We start from the raw sequence: 23,161 nt of genomic DNA, 5'->3' as shown, positions 1-23,161 counted from the left end.
TCAACATTGTCTGAAGATCCTGTCCAGAACTGTGAAGCAAGAAAAAGCAAATAAAACGTATTACGATTGAAAAGAAACAAAAACTGTCCATATCCACAGATACTATGATCATGTGTGTAGAATAATTCTACAATTATTAGAATGTGTAGGAGAATTTAGCAGATAGTTTAATATAAAAACCAATATAAAATTTAATCAAATTTCTATACATAATTAGAAAAAAATTAAAAACATTTTATAATAGTATAAAATTATGAAATATCTAAAAATAAACTTCACAATGTAAAGGATCTTTCAGGAAAAAATATATTATTGTGAAGCAGTGAAATCTAAAGAAATTGATCAAAAGACTTCTTATTGTGATGGTATTAATTCACCCTATTTGGTTTATAAATTCAAAACAATACTAAAAAATGCCCAAAATGTCCTGAAAAAAAAGTTTTATAAGAATTGTAATGCAAAAATAAATAAATAAACAAATAAATAATTAAAAAATAAATCACAATTCTAAAAAAATGTTTTATAGTTCTGTTCTACAAAATGTAAAGAATAAGGTTGACTGAGACACTCTGGTAGAAGAACAAAGTAGAAGGATCTGCTCTACCAGATTTTAAAAGCTTGGAAAACATCTTGTTCACACAGAAATATACTACAACAGTACAGAAAAGAAGAGCCAAGAAACATGTTCACAAATGCTTGATATATCACACATGGCACAGCAGATCAGTATATAAAGCGATTTTTTAGGTTGGGGGAAATACTGGGGACTGAATACTTGGGCGCTCTACCACTGAGTTAAATTCCCAGGCCTTTTTTTTTTTTGAACCAAGATCCAATTAAATGGCTCACCTTGAACTTACAAATATCCTGCCTCAGCCTTGAAAGTCATTGCACCACCACACCTGGCCAAAGGTGTTCTTAAATGCTGCTAGAGCAACTGGTTATCCATATGAAGCAAAACATAAAATGGACCTCTACTTCCATTAAACAAAAATTAAGTGGAATAAGATCAAAAAAGCATAAACCATAAACAAAAAGTATTGATAAATTTTAGCATGTTAAAATCTTCATTCAAAGAACAATCTTTTTTTTTAAAGTAAAAACACAAATTAGAAGATATTTGAAACCCATATAAAACACAAAGAATTAAAACAACAAATGCATGGGAAACACCTGTAAAGTAATGAGAAAAAAAAGATATATGATCTAATTGAAAATATGCAAAAGACCTGACTGAGTACTTCACAAAAAGAGGAAATACAAAAGATTCTCAAAATCATAGTATGCCGCAGCCCGGCTGGCTGGGCAAAATAGCTGGGGGGGTGACGAGCAACTTGTATACGTTGATACAGCATTGTTTATAGACTCTAACAATAGTAACCAGAGAAATGCAAATGAAAACCACAATAAGATACCATTCATTAAATAAATACCCTTCAGATTGACAAAAATAAAAACTCTACAATAGGAAGAGGTGGTGAAGATATAGAGCAACAGGAACTCATACTCTTCATGATGGTGCAAATTGGTACAACCACTTTGGAAAAGAGTTGGTAGCATCTAATACTACTGAAGATAGGAATGGTCTGTGACTCAGCAATTTCACTCCTAGATTCATCAACCATTTTAAAAATACAAGTAACCATATACCAGAACTCATAAACAAGAATGTTTATACCTACACTTTAACAGTTCAAAGCTCCAAAAATCTTCATCAGTGACTGAATAAGTAACTGTGGAATATTCATAAAATGGACTTCAATACAGCAATGAAAATGAACCACAACTCATTTGAGGAATCTCACAAACGTTTAAAAAATGAAGCAAAACTCAAAACAATGCATAATAAAAAATAAGACCAATAGTGTCAAGTTAAAATAAATTTAGGAAGGCATACATATGTGGTAGAAGTATAAAGATCAGCAAGGAAACTACCCCAAAGTCAGGAGAATGGATGATGTTAGGTGCAGGACAGGCTGAGTGAGCTGTCTGCAGGGCATACCAAACAAAGTTAGCTGCAGGGTGACCTGGTCACTCAAACCCTCTGTCTGGCTATTTATCACCTGTTTGCTTCAAGCCCAAATGTCCAAGCCCCTGCTCAAGGCTGAACACTCAGCCCCCTGCTCAAGGCCGAACACGTAACCCCCTTGTGTGCCAACAAGGCAGCTTGCAGACCCAGAGACCTCATTAGATTTGGGCTATAAAAACTCCCTCCTGCCAGGCCCCTCTCTCTCTTGCTTTCTCTATCTCTCTTGCTATCTCTCTTGCTTTCTCTATCTCTCTTGCTATCTCTCTTGCTTTCTCTCTCTCTCTCTCTCTCTCTCTCTCTCTCTCTCTCTCCTCTTTCTCTCTTTTCTCCTCTGTTGCACTGCTGCAATGAAGATCTCTTGGTTGCTCTGAGTGTTGTGGTCACTTTCCTTTCAGATGAGATGAATGTAACTGGAAAAGGACATGGGTGGTGTCAACATTGCTAGTATTCTACTTCTTCCCTGGGTGGAGGTTATATCACTATTTGCTTTATAATTGTTACTGTTCATGTTTTTATACACTTTCTGAATGTGTACTTTAAAATAATAATAGGAATACAAGGGATCTTCATTATCAAAATATTTGTTATCCAGCTAGGTGCAATGACACATGACTGCAATCCTAGAAACTCGGCTGAGGCAGGAGGATGACAAGTTAGAGGCCTGCCTCAGCAAATTTGCAAGGTTCTGTCTCAAAATAAAAAAATCAAAGAAATTGGGGTGTGTGTCTGTGTTAAAGCTCCCCTGGGTGCAATTCCCAGTACTAGAACAATTTTTCGGATCCCAATGCCAGCAACTCTATGGTTGCTTAGGGAGCAAAAGCCATCATGAAAGGACATTTACTAATGTGCTGATCACTAAATGCTAATCACACAAACTTCTCAACTTGATTAACAACAGCAGTTTCTCTTGTTGTAAAAATCCATAATACAAATACATTTGCAAATTCATTCCTTCAACAAATGTTTACCAAATTCTAAAGCTTGCCAAACACTGTTTTCATGGTACCAGCAAGGTCCAAGATAAGTAAAAGGCCAGAGAGAGAACCTGAGAACTTTCATTTCCACCCCCATTTGGCCTTGGCCTTCTTACTCTCCTACCAAGTTTCACACACCTAGAACCTAAAAGCAGCAATCCAAGGCACACATCAAGTCATTATGAAAACCATTACCCTAGGGAGGAATCACCCCTTGGATTCACTTGATAAAATCATGGTTTCCTGTTTTAAGTAGGCAGAGATCCCCTTATCAAGAACTCTCAGTCAAGGCACTAGTTTTAACAATGGTGATGATTTTTACACTGCCCAAAGTGGGGTTAAAAACTTTCAAGGATTGCTTTGCCTGGGATCCAGAGACCAGAGGCTTCTGATATTTCAGAAATTATATACTAGATATATAAAATGATACACTAGATATATAAAATGATATACTAGATATATACTATATAGATAAACTATAATTTTTCTCAGGTTAAAGTCCATACCTTCATGGGATTCTCAAAGCTGTTCAACCAAAAAGAAAAGCTGTGAATAAGAACAGCTCCCAACAGTTGAACAGTCCAGCTTTTGAGGGACAAGTCATGTAGTCACTGCTAGGTAATCTGAATTGAAACCCAGCTGTTCTGACCCCTAGGCCTGTTCTCTCAATGCCTAATACTTACTCTTAGTTCTTTGAAGGCTTCACCTAGAGTGGAGAGCTGGTGGCCCTGGTGAGCCTCAATGACTGGACACAGGAAACAGATGAGCTACCTATCTTTCTAGCAATTAGGGCTCAAATCAAGCTCCTGGTCTGGACACTTCCTCTGGGGCACTCTCTGCTTCCTATTCTATTTCTGGGTGAAATTGGCTTTCTGCCTTGGTGGCATCTCCTCCCTCCTCAGACTCTCCTTGGTTGTCTTCCTCTGCCTCCTTTTCTTGTGCATCTTCCATTTCCTTCTCAGGGCCCTCCTCACTCTCTTGGTTGTTCTTGCCCTCACTCTCTTCCTCAGCCTCACTCTTTTCCTCTGAGTCATTGTCCCCCTCCTGCTTGCTTGCTACCTTCCCCTCCTGTTCCACCTTGGCTGACCTCTTCCTCTAGGCCCCTCCCTGCTGCCTGGCAGGGTCCAGGCCTAGGTTTCATGAATGTGCTCAGCCAGGTAGTGACCTCGGAACTTCTGACTGTGCCTTTGGCATTGCGGTGGCAGTAGCAGAGCCCCATTCTCTGCATCCTTCCTTGCCCCAGAGCCTTTTCTGAGTGGCATTTGTTGTCTTGTGCTATCATGGGGCAGATTCTTCAAGGCCACACCTATTCAGGAGGCCAGGTGGGTGCTGTGCTGCTGTGGCCTAGGCCTTGGGCCACAGGCTTCTAGCTTCCCTTCTCCTGGAGCTGGGTCCCAGCGGGAGTTACCACCATGATGGGCCATGTGGGGTCCTGGTGCAGGACCTAGCCCATAGGGGCTCCCCACTGGCTCCACCTGCTTCCTGTGTGCTGTGTATGTGTGTGTGTGAGTGAGTGTGTGGGTGAGTGTGTGTGTGTGTGTGTATTTTGCGGGGATTGGAGCCAGGGCCTTGTTTATGCAAAGCATGTGCTCCAATAGTGAGCCACACCCAGCCCTATGTATAGCTTTTCCTCTCAGCATAATGTTTAGGAGACTTAGCTGTGGTGTTCTGTGTACTAGTAGTTTATATTTTTATTATTGCTGATCATGGTCCATTGTACGATTATATCAAAAATGTTTTGTTTTCTGTTGATGGATGTTTGTATTTTGTCCAACTTTTGGCTCTCAGGAATAATGCTGCCAGGAATGTTCTTGTAGAAGTCATTCATGGGCAGGGAACTAATCTCTCTTGAGCATGTGGTGTAGTCCTGAGTCCTAGAATAGGTGTATGTTTGTTTCATAAGGAACTAATAAATTGCATGCATGAGAGTTCCAGTGACTGCATATCCTCAGCAATCCTGATTGACCACTGAAATTGATTAACCATTTTGCTGAGCATCTGTTTGTGGTTTTAATCTGCATTTCTTGGGTCATATTCTGAGCACCTCTTAGGATCTATGTTGATTGTTAGAATGTCTTTTGTGAAATGCTAGCTCAAGTGTTTTGCTCATTTTAACATTGAAATGTCTTTTGCTTATTGATTTGTAGGGTTCCTTTGTATATTCTCTGTACAGATTCTGTATTAGTTGATAGCTGATGTATTTACAGCCTTAAAGATATCTTTTGATAATGAAATGTTTATGATTTTAATCAGGCCTGATTTATCAATTTTCTGTTTTGGTTTAATGCATCGCATAGTGCAATATAAACAATCCTTACCTACAACAATCCAATATCAGAAAAAAAAATTTGTTTTCAATTTTGAATATAGATGTAGAATAAATCTAAATACACAAATTTTTGTGTATAGCTTGGATGAAGGATAAGAGTTGATTATTCTCCATGCTTGTGTTATTCCGACACCATTTTTTAAAAATACCATCTTGCCCCATGTGATTGCAGAGGTGATCTTACACGTAAATTTAGAAAACATACAGTAATCCCCTTCCTCTTGATTTCCCTGGTCCTGCTGCAGCCAGGGGCGACCTCTGCAGAAGGGGCTCAGCTCAGGGGCAGGGTAAGGGGACTCCATGTACAGTTTGTTCCATTTTCATAGTTACACATGGAGGGCCACTCGTGGGGAAGAGGTGGGAGATGCCCTGGAAGACTGAGGAGCTTCGCCCTTTGGATCCCTAACTATCCTTCTCTTGGACCCCAGGTCCCTTCAGAGTCTAGTCAGCCCTGGCCCATGCCGCACTGCGCTGGCCTAGGGTCTCTCTGGGACCCCAGCCCAGTGGCCCGTCCTAGGAGACCCAAGGTCCCCGGGGACCTCACCTGCCCAGCTGTCGCCTCACCTCAGAGGGCAGTGCCGCCTCAGGAAATCCCAGGACTCTGTTGTCGCCCTACAGGTTACCTACAGGCAGCCCCAGACGCCACCTTCCCTATGCGGCAGGAGCTTGGTGCGGGTCCCTCCAGCCCAGGAGTGCGACGCGAGCCCTCAGAAAGACGGGAGAGAGGGGGCAATGGCTGCTGGAGGACTCTACTGAGAGCTGGAGCAGGCTGTGAGGGGCCCCGCCTGGCTGGAGAGCGTTATCTGCCACTCTCCTCTGCTTTGCATATTCATGAGACTGATCTCCGCCTCTGGTTCCTGAAAGCCCAGAGACAAAAATACATTATTCATGAGGAAGCGTCGCCCCGCCCAGGAAGGTGGGGCTGATTATTCAGGAGCTGAGAGGTCGGTTTGGAAAAGGCCCGGGAACCGGGCAATGGGTGAGAGGGGGGCTTTGACTGCTGAGGTGAGCACTGTCCTAGGCCCTGTCTCCAGAGAAAGGGCGCTTGGGCCCTGTTAGTCCAGAGCTCTTCATGTTGAAATTTTCTTCTTCCTGAAATTTGAAGTTTATTTTTAAAGTTTTCCCCAAGGGCACTAAATTTTCTGAGAAGCAGAAACACGGGGCTGAGGGGGCGACAGAGGAGAGGCCGTGGGTGACCCCGCGACTTTCCACCAGGAAAAATTCCAAACTACAGAAAGGAGACCCAGAAGGAAATAGAAACGCGGTGGCACCCCTGCATCCCGCCATCTAGCAGCTTAAGGTTCTGTTTGGAGGCGCTGCAGGGACAGGCCTGGGTGAGGACCCCACAGCAGCCATCATTAGGCGCCGGGCAGCCAAGGGCTGTGCCCAGGGAGGAGGCTCGCATGTGGAGCTTTGGGGGTCTTCCTCGGCCTGCTAGGTTCTCTCTGCCATTGGTGGGTTCCCCTGTAACCACTGCCTGGTGCAGGCCAAGAGATGAGCCAGGTGGCGCCCCCCAGTCCCGTGGGACAGCCTGCGCTCCTCTCTCACCTTATGGAGGGTTTGCCCCTTAATCTCTGTAGACTTCAGTCCTCCCAACAGACCAGGGCATCCAGTGTCCTGGACCCCAAGACTGGCCAATCACCAAAATGTGCCAGGTGTGCCCAGGGCTCCACTGGCTGTGCTCACCTGGTGAAAAGGAAGGAAAAGCTGGTTGTTGCCCCTGAAGGGGTTTAAATCTCGTTAGAGTGAGACTCCACTCTCTCCCCCATGAACTCTGAGTCCCTTGAGGTGGGAAACATGACTTCAAGCTTCTAACCCTGCAGGATGGCTGGCACAGGGCACTTGGCTAGTGAAGGCTGATGAGTAATTGAAGAAGCATGAATCAGATTTTTCAAGACCAAAAGAGCATGAACAAATATCCAGTCAACAGAGTGGCAACCATTTACTCTGATTGAGCCTGAGTAGAGAATTATTAGGGCCAAATGGAATTTGCTAAGCTCTGTGACAAGTCTAAGTCACTGGATGAACTTTGGCAAACCAAGTTCCGTTGCTGAGCTTTGCTTTCCTTTTCTTTATGGCTTTATGTTTTACATTTTAATCCATGATCAGTTTGAATTAATATTTGTACCTGGTGTGAGTTTTAGGGTGAGGTTCTTTTCTTCCCCCCTTTCCTTCCTTTCTCTGTGGCTGGGACAACCTCTTGTTCTACAACTATTTCTTGAGAAGACTGTCTGTCCTTCCTTTGCTAAGTTCACTTTCCTCTTCTTTAAAATGAAGGGGTTGAACTTATAGTAAAGGAAATCAGTTCCCCTCTAGCTTTATGAATCTTTTCAACCCACTTTTCCTGATGTGCACTTCCTTTGAGCAAAGCTATCCTTCATATCATATATATGTAAAAAAAGGTCATCTAGTTGAAATTCAGAATTCATCTGTTGGATATTGTTCAGTTGATAGGAGATTTTCCTGTAAAAACTATGGTTTTAGATATTTGGTGAAAATGTATGGAATTTCTTAGTAGTAAAAAAAAAGAAATCATTAGACAAACAATAGATTGTGGGTTTTGCTTCATTTGGAATGGAGGGTGAAAGATGGTTTACTTCTCAATTAAAAAAGCAACAGCTGGTTAATCTTTGTATTGGATTCACAAACTGGAGGGGTAAAATAGTAATTGTGCCATGATTATAAAATAGAGTGTTTGAGGTGGAGTTCAAGTGGTAAGGCTGGAGTCAATTTTTTTTTTCCTCAAAGGATCACAGAAATCTTTATTCTCAAGAAGATCATCAATCTTCGTCAAGGAGAAAACATCAAACAGGAGTGTATAATTTGGATACGCTGTGGAGTTTCACATGTTTGTGGATCCAATATCCAAACAAATATATAAGCAAAAGTCATTTTAGAGTTCTGTTCCTAAAGTCCATAGTCGTGAAATATCTTTCTAGTCTTTAGATAATGCATCAGAACAAGGCAATACAATACATATCAGAAGCTATTCTCTGAGAATGAGTGAACTCTAGAGTCATACTTCCTGGGGATGTCAGCTTGTGAGCTTTCAAAATTAAGCAGGGCTTGGCAGCAGATCACAAAAGGTCAAGGTTGCTCAACAGAGCCAAGGTGGTTCAGGCTCTGCCTTCCAAGAGTCCACCACGAAATCTCTGTCAATCATCTTCCTGAGAGAAGCTTGGCTGCCAACCCCAGAGAGGGCCTGAGAGCCATGGGAGGCCGTCCTGCCCCAAGCCCAGGTGCTGCACCTGAGCCCAGGAGTAGTGAGACCTGCAAGGTCCAGTGAAGAGCCTCGAGGGTTTGGACTCCTTGACAATGACTGTGGCTGACCAGAAGATACTGCCTATAGGGACTTTTCTTTGGTCAGGGAGCACTTTGTCAGTGGGGAGCAAACCATTCCTTATCTTCTGGATATATTGTCCTCTTTAGATCTCCACATGTAGGTACTGGAGAAGTTTGAAAGCACTGATCCCCTGGCCACCATTGTGGGTGTAACATATTTACTGTAATGTAAATAGTGCTGTATAAAGTGTTTTGGTAATCTATTAAAAGTAAATGGCAAGCATCATAACAACCTCTATTTGTATGTAGATTTTAACCCCCCCCCAAAAAAAATGCAATCAACAACTCCCAGGAAAATGCAAAATTTTACTTTATACCCTTTCCTTTACATGTGTTAGGCATGAAATAGTTCTAGATTGAATTTCTGTAAGCTTAGTAAAATGAAAGAAAACCATGCTATGTTTCTAAGGAAAACGTGTACATTTGCACACGTGGGTATGTTCATCCTGTTCTTCCAATGTGTTTTAAAAATCATTGCTCATATAGCCTGTACATACATGTGTGTGGGGGGGTACTGGGGAGGTGTGTGTGTTTATTTCTTAGTCTGTTGTAGGCTTCTTAGAGGTGTACTGTATCATGATTTCTGTCATTGTGCTTTCTTCATCTTAAAGACTATTATAGTTCTTTGGTATGCATTGTCACATCGGGTTTTGTATTAAAATATGGCCTTTTCTCCCTCTGATTAAAAAATTAACTTCGTGTTTAAAAAAAAAACACAAAAAAAAATTAAGCAGGGCTTATATTTTAGTAGGAGATCTCCACAAAACAGCTGCTCAAAGGGAGAAACAATGGTAGCAACAGAAGACTAGAGATTGAAAGGGGCCTGGTCATATTGAGAAATGATTTGGGTCTTTTTCTTGAAACAAGTTCATCCTAAAACACCAGAAAGAGACCCAGCCATGTTTAGACACAAGCAAGTAAGCAAGCCCTACACCTAAGGAGGTACTGATCACTGCATCATATTAGATGAAGTAAAAGAAAAAGGGAACTTTTATTATGGGGAGTCAGTCTACAAAAACTTTAAATATAGGGAAAAAAACTCCTACATTGTAAATCAAAACTTTTGTGTTTTAATTCTCACTTCTATCACTCTATGTCTGACTAACCCTGGGTCAGTCCAAGATTTTGGGGGATCTAGATTTCCTTATCGAGAAAATTAGATATTTGGACTAGATGACATTTAAAGTTTCTCATACCTCTAAAATTGTGTGACCTTTTCCTAGACCATAAATTCTTTCTATACTGCTTCTCCACTGGTTCAGCAAATATTTATGGAGCCACTATTTTGTTCCTGTACTGAGACAAAAAGTGCCACGTCTTATATATAATTTATAAGAACTGTTCAAAATAGGCAAATCCATAGAGATGAAAGGTAGATTAGTCGTTACTGGGGGCTGAGAGTAGAAGACAGTGAGAGTGATTACTAATGGGACTGCAGTGTCTTTTAGGTGTGATGCTGGGTTTGGGATGTTTCCTATGAACAAAATCATAATATGTGGCCTTGTGTATGCTTCTTGTACAAGAGTGTAATGTCGTCTTGGTCTGCTCATGTTGTAGCATGTAGCAGTACTTCATTGAGTAATATTCCATTGTATGGACACAGCCCATTTTATTTATCCACTAACATGTTGGTTATTGTTTCCACATTGGGACTATTAGGAATAATACTGCTGTGAATATTATTGTGCAGGGTTTTGTAGATATGTTTTCTTCCCCCAATATATGTCTAGGAATGAAATCGCTGGGTCATTGCCACATGCACCCATTCTGCACTCAGGCCTGTGATCCCTGTCATCCTGCCTGAGAAACTACCATGTCTCACAGAAACCGGTCATTATCTCAACTTCCTTTGTTATAGTTAAGAAGATGAGCTTACAAGCCCCTGAAACCAATTACTTATTGTTAATGTGGGATTTATATCTGTATGGGTTCCTCACCCAATCTAGTCCTTGGTTGAGCTATACTCTAGCCTCACCTGCCACATCCTCAGCTCTCTGAGAAAGGTTCAATAGTGATATGGGAAAGATTGGGTAGTGATCTGAGTTTGACTTTCATTTGCAAACCTTTAGCTATTCTGCATGGCAGCTCCTACTGCTTCTTTCTTTAGTTTCCCAAATCACTGCTTCCTGACCCTTTTATATATATATGCCTGGCCCCATTAAAGGGCCTCTCCATTATTCAGAGAGGCAACAGGTCCTGTAGAATTCGCAGAGGAATAGAGTGCCTGGCTTCAAGATGCTGCAACGTACCTGGCACCCAGGAATGGGTCTGCAGCAACAAAGCTGAGGAGTGGACACCCTTCCTCTGCTGCTAGCTGTTTTGCATTCTACTGCAGTTTCCTTTCTTTGCACTGCTGCACATAACCCCTCCAACCCCCTGTGCTGGCGCTGCTGGTCACAGTGGAGAATTTTGACTCCCATGGGGTCAATGGCCTGTCTAGTAGATTTTATTGACAGCTTTTTGTCTGCTGTGCATCTCATTGCCTTGCGTACCAACACCAACCAGATTTGGTTTCTTTCATACCCAAACCAGAACACAATTGTGTATCCAGAGATTTTATAGAGCATGTAATTTTTGTTATACGAACCCAACCTCTAACTTGTATTCTCATATGAAGTAATGCAAATCTACTTTTGTTCTAGTGGAGCTATTTTGGTAACATATAAGCAATTTTGGTTCAGTTTAGGGGGTGAATTCAAGGTTTTTATAACTCAGTTTGAGCTTCATTTCATATCAGTGACAGCCATTTTAACTTATCTGAATAAAACATTTTGTTTTTCTCTCACTGTGTCTTACAAAGCCTCCCCCCACTCCCTTGGTTGTTAAGAGAAAGAAAATATTCTTTGATTTATGTTTATGGCTTCTATCCTCCTTTGAAAGCAGGGGCTACGTAATTATTGGCACAAATCAGTGTTCTAGAATCTACCTTCAGGATCAGAGACTTGGGTGTGAAGAAGTGAAGACTATTGGTCATGGACTTTAGGTCTCTGCAGGGTTGAAGGGAGCAAGGTGAAGAGGGGCCAAGGTGAGGGAGACGTGAACCTCTGCCTCTGTTCTCCTAGAGAAGATCTGCTTAGTCCTGTTTTGTATTTTGAGATGCAATATAAGATCATGTTTACACAAGGAAGAAATGGTTCCCCTTAACTTTAAAAAAAAAAGAAAGAAAATGGCTTAAAATATATTGCTAGAGGTCACATAGATAGGACTCAGGCTTTCTTTGCAGTTGCTGGATCTAAGCCCTTCAGCCCAAACACAGGGGGAAAAAAGGAATAAAAAATTAGCTACATGTTTACTAACTTCTGAGAATCACAATCACATGCACCACAGACCACAAAATAGGCAAAAACAGGCACTTCTCTCAGGGCCATGTACATTTAAAGTTTAGATGAAATATGGTAAGTGGGTTTGCTCATTTTCAAAGTAAATGGGAAAAATTTGTGTGACAGAATCAGGCTTTCTTATCTTTAAACTGACCCAAATATCTCATAATTATCTTTGTGTCTCCTTTTTGGACCTTATCCAGAAAGTATAAAAATTATTAATATTCTCATGTAGTGGAAGGACAGGGGACTCAACTTTTGTGCAGCCATGGATATCTTAAGATACACGCTTTGCAGATGTTACTCCATATGATATTAGGTAGTTGCCACCAGCCCTTCCAGTAAGCAAATCTGTAGACCAAGCTGATGACACTCTACACACAGTGAAGCATTCGTTCACCAAGGATGTTTTAAGAAGACATGATTAGTACCATGGGTGGAAAGACCAGGAACTGTATTGCCAGGCATATGTAAATAGAAGAGGCTCAGCGAAAATAACAACAAAAAAAGAAGAAACGGCATAAGCCCTTGGAACCTGTCTTCTCATCAGTAAAAGAAAAATCACAATAGCCATTTTGCAGTGTTGTTCTGTTAGAAATAATGTAGAGAAACAACCAGCTAAGTATGGCTACACCATAGGTATCACCCAGTCAGCGCATAGTGTGGTGTGGTTCACTGACCTCATGATGACTTGTTTGGCCGGTGGATAGTCACTGTGGACTGGCATAGCTGTGTGCCCCCAGCAACTGTCACTCTTGTGGCAATTTTACTTCCCATCCTGCAGAAGAGCAGTGCCTTTGGGGACCTAGCCCAGGGTCTTGAACACATTGAATACTTGATGGAGGGAATTGAGCTCATCCACAAGTATTGGCTCAATGTGTCTCCTCAGAGCCAGCCTCCAGTTCTCATTTTATTGGTGAGACTTGTGCCACCATGACACCGGGGAAGGACATTGCCTTCCTACTGGCAAATGAGATGCAAACGACTCTGACTTTTCAAAAATTTTACTAATTAACACGAAATGGGCTCTGACCTCTGTGTCATGATCAGATGCTTGAGGTTAACTCCTAATACCTGGCCCCTGAATCTCTCACTTTCAGTGAGAGGAGTCTATGACCCTGAAGTAAAAGTATTCACATTGGGTCAGTTCACCCCTTGGGCCAGTGTGGGAAGGGAATAGAAGACCTGCCTTTCAGGACCCTCAAGAAAGGGGTAGGAGGCAGAGTGGGACATCATGGGAGGAAAGTTCAGGGTGCGGAGGGGTGGGGCAGAGGGTATCTCTGGAAAGACAATCGGGAAAGGGGATGGGGTCTGGCGCTCTGTATCCCATTAGGTGAGGGCTGCGGTGGGACCACCAGAGCAGGTTGGAGGGAAACAGGGGCTTCTGTCTCAGGGCTGCTGCCTCTGAAGGCATGACGCCTGTCTTCGCGGGGGTGCGGCTCTGATGGAAGATCCGGAATTTGGAGTTGAATGTCAGTATTGGCAACAGCCCTGGTAGGGCCTATTCTGATCGCAGCAGTCATGCCATATCTGCGTCGTTTGTTGATCCAGTACAGCAGGGGACTGTAACTGAATGTGGCAGCTCTCATCACCTCCACCCACTGCTGGGCACGCTCCCTCCTCCTCAGGTTCTTCCTCCAATGTATTAAGGGGACGCAGCCACCAGTTATCAGACTGCACAGCCCCCAAAATCCGAAGTACCATGGGATCCACGCTGAGGCAGTTAAAAAAAACAAAAGAGGCAAGTTGACTGACAGCTGTAGCTTGGGGCCTGAACTGTTTCTCATTCCTCTCCTGGATTTGGCTCATTCATCCTCTCATTCTTTCCCACCCTTATCAAAGACATGCCTAATAATTTCCTGATTCAGTCAAAGGTATATTTGCAGGGCACATAAGAGTCCCCATTAGCCTTTTTTTTTAAGAGAGGGGGAGAGGAGAGGAGAGAGAGAGAGAGAGAGAGAGAGAGAGAGAGAGAGAGAGAATTTTTAAATATTTATTTTTCAGTTTTTGGCTGACACAACATCTTTGTTTGTATGTGGTGCTGAGGATCGAACCCGGGCCGCATGCATGCCAGGCAAGCGCGCTACCGCTTGAGTCATATCCCCAGCCCCCCCCATTAGCCTTTTACAGATAAGGAACACTAGGTGTACAGGGGCCATGACCTGCCCAGACTCAAGTCAGGCCTTCTGGCTACTAGTCCAGGGCCCACGCAGTCATTCAGACTGAGAAGCCTCACTAAGAGCAAGGACCTCAATTGTATCTTTTCTGCTTGGGCAGAACATGGTCTCTGCCTTCGAGGAATCCTTAGTTTCCTAGAGAAGCCTGTCTCTTAACTACATAGCACTCCATTCAGGCAGCCACCACCCCATCCATGCAGAGGATCTTCCCTGAAAGTTTGCCCCCCCACACTCAAAGGACTAGGTGTACTTACGGCCAGGAAGGCCCAGGTCCTCCTTTTGCGAATCCATAAGGTTCACTCTGGTTACCAGGCCTATGGCTCTGAAAAGAGTGAACTCACCACTACTCTGCCCACCAATGGGAGTCCCCAGAATGCCCCAGACCCATTGTTCTTTAAAGATGAAGTCACCAGGTTCTGAGCAATCAGGAATTGTAGGGCTGGTGCTGGTAGAGTGGTTGGCAGTTGATGGAATAAGGGACTCCATCTTGTGACATCTCATGAGCATGTTGTCTTCCATGAAAGACTGGTCCACCATAGAATTGTCTGTACCCAACTTTGTGTGGTAAACTCACAGGACAGCCCCCAGGAAAGGGTCCTTACACCCTCAGGAGGTTCTACTTGTGTTTTCAGTTGTTAGGGAGCTATTTTCCAGTGGGGAGTGGGGCAGGGAGGACAGTGAGCATTGGATAGCCCTACCCTTAAGAAGTGTCTTACCTAGTTGTCAGGGAACAAAAGGGCTCAGAAGAACCATGTGGTCCAAACCTCCTCCTTTGGCTCCTACCATCTCTGTTTTGTTTCTTCAATAAACGTTTTTTGGGCATCATCAGGCCCTATGGGAGCTCCCCGCTATGTGATCCTGCTTCTCTTTCCAGCTCCATCTCCCTCCCCATCCATCACACACCTTTCAGCCCTGGGCATGCCAGTTCCCACAGACCCTGCTTATTCCCCTCTGGACTTTGGCTCAGACTGCTCCTTCACTCAGGAGTGTCTCTCACACATTTCCACCACTGAACACCTCCTTATCCCGCCAGGTGGTCAATTCCCCAACTCTGAGACAAATAGTTCTTTCAGTTGATTCCACAATTTCTAAAACTCTGAAGCAGATGAATTCAAAACAAATTGGTCCCAGGGACAGGAATCAAAGTGATTTCAACAACTTTAAACTTATATAAAGTGGAAAATATATAGTGTTCTACAGATTTAATATATTATTTTTAGAAAGTTGTTCTATTTGAACTGGTATAAAAGCGATGCCCTTTTAAATAATACCACCCACCCACCATGAACAACTAATGTTCAGTTAAGTATAAATTAAACTGAAAAAATTAACCTGAAAAACCCCAGCATGATGCTCTGCCACTGAGGCTTATTTTAAGATTGATGTTTTGTTTTTTTTAAATCCCCCTTTCCCTGTCCCTAACCTGGGGGGAAACAGGATTACTTTTTGTCCCCATTCAGTTATCTGTCCTTGAGCACACACCCACCACAGGAGTGAAGAAATTCAGAGTTGGGGATGGCACCAGAAGATTTAAAATTGATTATATCCCAGATTAACAAGTGAAGTAGGACTGGACACACCTGAAATCACATCTTTAAAAACCCTCTGTTGCCCCTGATGTGCAGAATCACAGCCTCTGGGACAAGAATCCCCTGGGTTTTTCCTTTGCTTGTAAAGCAATTAAGCTTCTGTCTATCAAATGGTATACCGATAAACAAATGGGATATGTCCATCCAAAAGAAAATATGTATGGATATGTGTGTATACATATACATTGTATTTATATAAGATTTTGATATTAGGGATGGACCCCAGTATTCAGTTATTGAATAAACAATGTAGGAAGCCTAAATCAATTAAAAATTGATTAACAATTTTCTCTCTGAAAAACATTTTAATAGTAATTATACTTATTTTATGTATCTATATTATTTGTTGATATGTGCATATATGTGTATATATGTATAATATAAAATATATAATACATGTATATATGTATATATATCTACATATATCTATATCTATATCTATCTATCTATCTACATATATGTATATATATTAGGGCTGATGCATTAAGACTGTCTGGGAATGACAGTTAACAAAGTGATATGCTCCTTATAGGTAATCTTTATTTGAAGGTCTTCAGTATGAAAACAGCCTTACTCTGTGTGCCAACCTGAGTTATGAAGTACTCTGAATGGAAACTACTTATGATTTTGTAATGAAGATATTTGAAAAAAAATGCAAGAAATACCAAAGAGAAAGTAGACAAAGAATTAGTTGGGTTAAATTTTTTTACAAAGTAAGTCTAATTTTTTGTTTTTAAAATTATGCAATCATCAATTTGATTACTGCTTCTGCCCAAAGAAAAGATGTTCCTGTATTTCTTGAATCACTGAAGGTTGCAGTTTAAGACTACAAATAGTGTGAACTATACATCATAAAAACTATTTGCTGCTCTTCTCACCTGGTAAACAGCCTGGTAGAGGGGCTCTAGGCTCTACTCTCCCTCAGTCCCTGATGCCCATTCATTGGGTCATCTTGCCCAGAGCAGCACGTTTTTTCTGCATTTCTTTTCTCTTTTTATTTTTTGGGTGAATGACAGGTTATTTTTAAAATCAGAACTTATGTATAATGCATTGGCTACTTTTTATTGGAACATTTTATCTTAATTTGTATTCTACACAAGTAGTATTAACTTGATAAGACTGTGGATTTGAACAACCAATTACTTTACCAAAGCAATCTTCAAAGAACAAAGTTGGAGAACTCACATTTCCCAACTGTGAACCTTATTAAAAAGTGACAATAATTGAGCAGGGTAATACCTGCACAAAGATTGACCTGCAGGCCACTGTAATAGAGCTGAGTCCAGAAGTTGGCCCTTATCTTTGCAGTTACTTAGTTTGACAGGAATGTCAAGACAATTCAACAAGGGGGAAATGTCTTCTCAGTTATATGCTGGGGTGACTGGATATCCACCTGACCCCTCACACAATGCACAAAGTTTACCCAAATTTAAATCAAGAACTAACTCAAAATAGACCTATATGTATGTAAGAGCTAAAAGGGGAATTTTCTTTGAAGGTATAGGAGTAAATTTTGACTATATTAGGCAAACTCTTCTTGGATAGGACACCAAGAGCACAGAGATAAAGAACAATATGTGTAGATTGAACTTCAAGTTAACAACTTTTGTTCAAAGTATATTGTCAAAAAAGTGGAAAGACAACTGACAGACAAGGACAAAATATGTGCAAATAACATGTCTTAAAAGAAGATATATCCAGAATATATAAAGAACAGAACCCAACACAAAGACAGACAATGTTCAAAAAATGGACACATCATCTGAGTAGACCTTTCTCTAGAGACCTTCGTCCAAAGCAGATATTCTGGTCAGTGAGCACATAAAAAAATGCCCAACATCACCTGCCAGTGAGACTCAAAATAAGGTACTATTCACATCCACGAGGATAGCTAAAATAAAACCAGATATTAACAACTTGGTAAGAATTTGGGAAATGTAGAACCAACCTTCCTACATTGCAGTAGAAACACAAAATAATATAGTTTTTTGAAAAATATTATTTGAGGAAATGTCAGAATAAAGTTAGCACACCATATGACCCAGAGATTCCACTCTTAGTTATATACCTAAAAGAATTGAAAACTAAAAATTTTTTTTAAAAATATTTTTATTAGTTGAGAGACCTTTATTTTATCTATTTATATCCTTTGCCTCACACATGCTAGGCAAGTACTCTACCACTGAGCCACAGCCCCACCCCAAGTAATGGAAATTTTTGTCTGCCAAATTTGGTACTTGAATGGTCCATAACATTATTCATAATAACCAAAAGTATAAATAACCCTAAGGTCCATCAACTGGTATATAAACAAATGTGATATATCCACCCAACATAAAATATGTGTGTATTTGTGTGTATATATGTGCATTGTAGGTATAGAAGATTTTGATATTAGAGACTAAACGCAGGGCCTCACCCATGCTAGGCAAGTGCTCTAACACTGAGCTAAGGTCCCAGTCCTTTGTTTTCTTTTGTGACAGGGTCTTGCTAAGTTGCTCAGGCTGGCCTGGAACTTGCCATCCTCCTGACTCAGTCTTTCTAGTCTCTGGGATTATAGACATGGGTCATTGCTTCTGGTTACAATAGGACATTACTTGGTAATAGAAAGGAATCAGCTACCAACACTTGCTACCACCCAAATTAACCTTGAAAACATAAAGCTAAGTGAAAGTCAGGAAAGATTACATGTATAGTTCAATTCACATGATCCTTGAGAAGGCAACTCTTAGGAGGTAGAAAGTTGATGTCTAGCTGACTTAGGGTTAGGAGACTGGGGTAGAAATGACTGCTTGCTTATGGTTATGATGCTCTTTCTTGGGAGGTAGAAATATACTAAGATTGTTGATTGTACACCTCTGCAGATGCAATGAAATCCATTGGCTAATCCACTTAAATGGGTGAGTTGTACAGTATGTGAATTGAGTATCGATATATCCTACAATTACTTGGAGGATTAAAAATACTTTTGTATGCAATGACTAAGTCAGGAATACCCTCTTATGTTGGGATTACACCACAGATACAACAACAGAACCTACAGGGTGGATGCTGTCAACTGGGATTGACTCCCAGAGATACATTTAAAAAAACAGATGGCAGCCAAACCAGCATTGTGGACCTCTACCAGCAGGTAGGAAATTTTATTTATAAAATATATTTGAACCTTAGAATTTTTAACCTTAGTAGAATCAAATTCTCTGAAGTCTTATTTAGGAACCTTAGATATACAGTATGAACATAGTCCCCTTTGGGGACTAAGGCTGCTTCATCTATTATCCATGTGTTCAAGTGCCTATGTAGGGGACAAAGTGGCATCATTAGACAGCTCTAGCAGGGCCGCTCTGTCAGCCTTAGAAGTGGCTAGAATAGTTTTCAACATGTAGATGGACTATTGGATAAAAATAAAGTATGGTCACTTTTTAGATAGAAAAATGTTACTTGTCTTGGGATGGGGATGTGGCTCAAACATTAGCATGCTTGCCTGGCATGCACAGGGCACTGGGTTTGATCCTCAGTACCACATAAAAATAAAATAAAGATGTTGTGTCCACCAAAAACTACAAAATATATAAATAAATGAATATTTAATAATTCTCTCTCTCTTTAAAAAAAAGAAAAGAAAAATGTACTTGTCTAGAATTGTTAGCTCTGTAGAACTTGGTGCAAAAAGAGTAAAAATGATGAATTACATTTGATGTGATTTCAGTGATGTGCTGAGGCTTACATTTCAATGGTTCCCCAATCTCAAATTTGAGTGTTCACAAAGAAATAAGTAAACTTAGCTCAGTAAACCAGGGGGCGCCTGTTGACATGGTTGACTTTCTAGTTTTGGCAAATGAAAAAATGATCATTTAAAGAAAGCCAGACTCTTGGAGCAACTAGAAACAAGTTGCAGATGGATGATAAGGAATAGAACTTCATTTGTTTATAAGAACCCAAAATATACCCATGTGGAGCCATTGGAAATACACTGCACTCTAATGGGCAACAAAGGGAATGGCCCAGTGACAATGTTACCCTGGCATGTGGGCCACCTTCAGTGCTTGTGTACTTTCTCCACAAAGCAGTTAGTGCCTCAGTTGTATCTTGGCTGTGCATGCTAGGACAGTGAGTCTCCTGAATGAGGAACTTGGGTTCTCACAGCAGGCAGACAAGATGAATCTATTCTGATAGTATTCTGAGTTATGGGGACTCTCTCATGGCTCTTTAGATTGCATGGTCAAGGAAAACTTCTGAGAAGCTGAAATATACATGTCAGGAGTGAGCTGTGTGCAGATCAGCGAGAGGAGCATGATGGGGATGACTGAGGCACAAAGACACACTTTTCAGGATGGGCCTGGTGTGTCCCTATCTCAAACAGCTGGTGTGTTCTCTAGAGAAGTAAGGTGAATACAGGGCAGGAGGTGTAGGAGCAGGCAGGGGCTGCACCCTTATTGGAGGGCGAGGCAGGGGACACCTTGTATAGAACTTTGTTCCCTGGGACAAATTGGACTTTTCTGAGATCATGTGGTGTTATGTAGATGAATCAAGTGATCTGTTTTTTTCTTTTTTGGGGGGGAGTTTTATTGTTTGGTTTGTTTTATTTTGTGGTGGCCCTGGGATTGAACCTGGGTCCTTGAGCATGCTAAGCAAGCACTCTACCACTAGCCACATCCCCAGTTCAAGTGATCTGTTTTTTAATACTATTTTATCAATATGTACAAAGCGTGGGCAGTGTCTACATAAAAATGGAGGTAAGGCACCCAATGAGGAGGTTGTTAATGGGACTCATGTAAATGGTGGTGTCCTGGCTTGAAGAGGTGAATAGGAATGGGCAGGACTTGTGGATGGTGTGGATCTTATGGGTGCCAGAAAAAGGAGAGAAAATGGGTGGATGATGGCATCATCCTCTGGGATGGGGGAGCCTGGAAGAAGCTGGATTGGGTGGGCTGGAGGTATGAGAGGCTCTGATGGAGTTGCAAACTGCAAAATCAGTGAGCTGCCATACCATGAGAAAGTTCTAGGACAGGCACACAAGTAAATCCCAGGTGCTTTTCTAAATAACTACAAATCTCTTAAAGGAAAAGACATCTATACCTACATCAGTATCTTAAGAATTGAAACTAGGAGGCTAGCTTAAGAAGAATAGTCACAAATGTCAGATTTGAAGTTGTCTTCTTTGGGGTGTGAGAACTCTTGAATTTTCCAGGTGCTTAAGAAACACCTGGTGCCAGAATCCTGTGACAGTTTATCATTTGTGAGGTCCTTGTTGATGAGTGATGTGGAAGGGTCTAGCAGGATCACTATTTTTGGTTGGGAGGAAAGGCACTTTGCCATTTGGGAATTGCAGCATAAGCGTAAAAAGGTGTTTGTGACAACTTGTTTTAAAAATGTCTTTTCTTCCTGGAAAAAGGAAGTATGAGCTTAGGGGTAAAGACTGAGAAGAAATGTTGGGTGTAGATCTGTAACTGAAAATTCAAAAAAGGGGTAAGGATTTGCCCTTCCCCATTAGTGCAAGTGTTCTTAAAAGTTCTCAGAGTGCTTTAGTCAGCCAAAGCAGATGGAAAAATTGCCAAAGGCTTATGCCCCGTTCACCTGTACATCTTGCTGAGCTGTACTACCTGACAAGTAATGCTGACTGATGTAGTCTCTGTAGAAGACAACCCTATCTTTAAAAGTTAGATTTAGCTGTTGTTATGGTGTGCACCTATAATCCCAGCTACACAGGCTAAGGCAGGAGGATAAGAAATTTGAGGGCAGTTGAGGCAACTTGGTGAAGCCTGCCTAAAAATAAAAAGGGCAGGAATGTAGCTCAGTGGTCGAGCCCTTGCCCTGTTCAGTCTCTGAATATTTAATATCAAAAAGAAAAAGTCACTAATTTAATTATGATTTAGAAATAGTGTATTTTCAGAAGTCTGTGACCCAGAATTGTAACACCTAAGTGGTTGTTGGGTGGGGCTCCCCCACCACCACTAACATCGTTTTCTCTAATATAAATTTATTCTTGCTTGTGTAGCTGTATTTTTAACTTTCTATAAAAGGTCTAATAGATGCAATGCATAAAGACTGTATAATGATGAGATCCTGTCTAAAGATATGATACTGAGTCCCATGAGAAGGATGACAGTACTGAAGGAGTGTGTCAAGTCAAGACTCTAGTAAATACTAATTTTATGGCTGTGCTTGTGCCTGCATATTGTGTGCACTGAGGTTGAGCTCTGTGTATATCCCCTGGCATCTTAGATTCTTCTATTAAGCAATGGCTATGGTTAATGTAGTGAAAATGATAAATGGTATTCTTTTTTTTTGTACCAGGGATTGAACCAGTGAGCCACATTCCCAGCTCTACTTTGTATTTCAGTTAGAGACAGGGTATCACTGAGTTGCTAAGCTTTTTGCCATTGCTGAGGCTGGCTTTGAACTTGTGATCCTCCTGCCTCAGCCTCTGTAACTGCTGGGATTACAGGCATGTGCCACTGCACCTGGCTGAGAAAATGGTATTCTTTTGAAAGTAGGAGGCTAGCTTAAGAAGAATAGTCACAAATGCCAGATTTGAAGTTGTCTTCTTTGGGGCGTGAGCAATTCCAGGTTTTCTGATTTGGCAATGTTAGAAGATGCAGGAATAATGAAAGAGAGATGCTCTGAGTTGCCTGTACAAATGTGATTTCAGGGGCAAGATTATTTCAGAGTTCTATATTGTTAACAGAGTTAAGATCCAGCTGTTTGTCCCACAACTGTCCAGTCGACAGCTAAGTAGTTGAGGCAAAGAAAGTGATTTTATTTAAAAAGTGGCTCAGTGAGAAGAAAGTGGGAATTCTGTATCCAAAGCCCTACCTCTTAGGAAGCTGATCTCAGGGGGCTTATGTTAGTGATTCACAGGTGTTTCCAGATGGGCAGGTGTTCTGCAGAGGGAAGGCTGGATAATGATATTCAAGTCATGATGTTTTCCAATTTCTAGATCTCAACAATAAAGATCATGATTTTTTTCCTATTATGGTCTAGTTGCATATTATACAATGATAGGGCCAGGAGGGGAGGTCATTCTTCCTAGACTCTCTTACTGAGCTCCTAGCTGAAATCCCTGCAATGAGGCAGAACATCCTTCCTCAGTAACATACTGTAAACTCCCAGCAGTGAACACAGAGCATCCTTCTTCAACTAGCAACTCCCATCATGAAAAGAAACACCTCCACTGCTGAATTTCAGTATTTCAACACTGAGCACAGGCAGTAATTTATTCGAGGAAAATAGTCCTGATTTGCAAATATCAAATTGTCATTGCTTAGAGATCCAACATGGCAGGAGAAAAAAAAGGGACTGTCCCTAAACATAGCATCCCCAGCTATACCATCACCCAGCCAAAAGTCCCCTCCCCACCTCTAGCTCCTGCACCTGCAGCAAATGTCTCACCATAGACCA

The 23,161-nt window shown here is 41.4% G+C and overlaps 1 protein-coding gene across 1 annotated transcript; it reads right to left on the bottom strand.

The window, feature by feature from the left end:
* Nucleotides 1-12,982: 12,982 nt before the first annotated feature.
* Nucleotides 12,983-15,969, bottom strand: LOC124100809 (testis-expressed protein 38-like). The gene is given in 2 exon segments (XM_046456411.2): nucleotides 12,983-13,332; nucleotides 13,335-15,969. Coding segments are annotated over 2 exon segments (642 nt in total). The 5' UTR covers nucleotides 13,782-15,969; the 3' UTR covers nucleotides 12,983-13,137.
* Between the last annotated feature and the right edge of the window lie 7,192 nt (nucleotides 15,970-23,161).

Source organism: Marmota monax, unplaced genomic scaffold (assembly GCF_021218885.2).
Source record: "Marmota monax isolate L192 unplaced genomic scaffold, Marmota_monax_Labrador192_F-V1.1 WCK01_AAM20220418_F8-fsc00185, whole genome shotgun sequence".
NCBI classification, from domain to species: domain Eukaryota; kingdom Metazoa; phylum Chordata; class Mammalia; order Rodentia; family Sciuridae; genus Marmota; species Marmota monax.
Note: the sequence above shows the minus strand (reverse complement) of the source record. Positions and strands in the feature narration are given on the sequence as shown.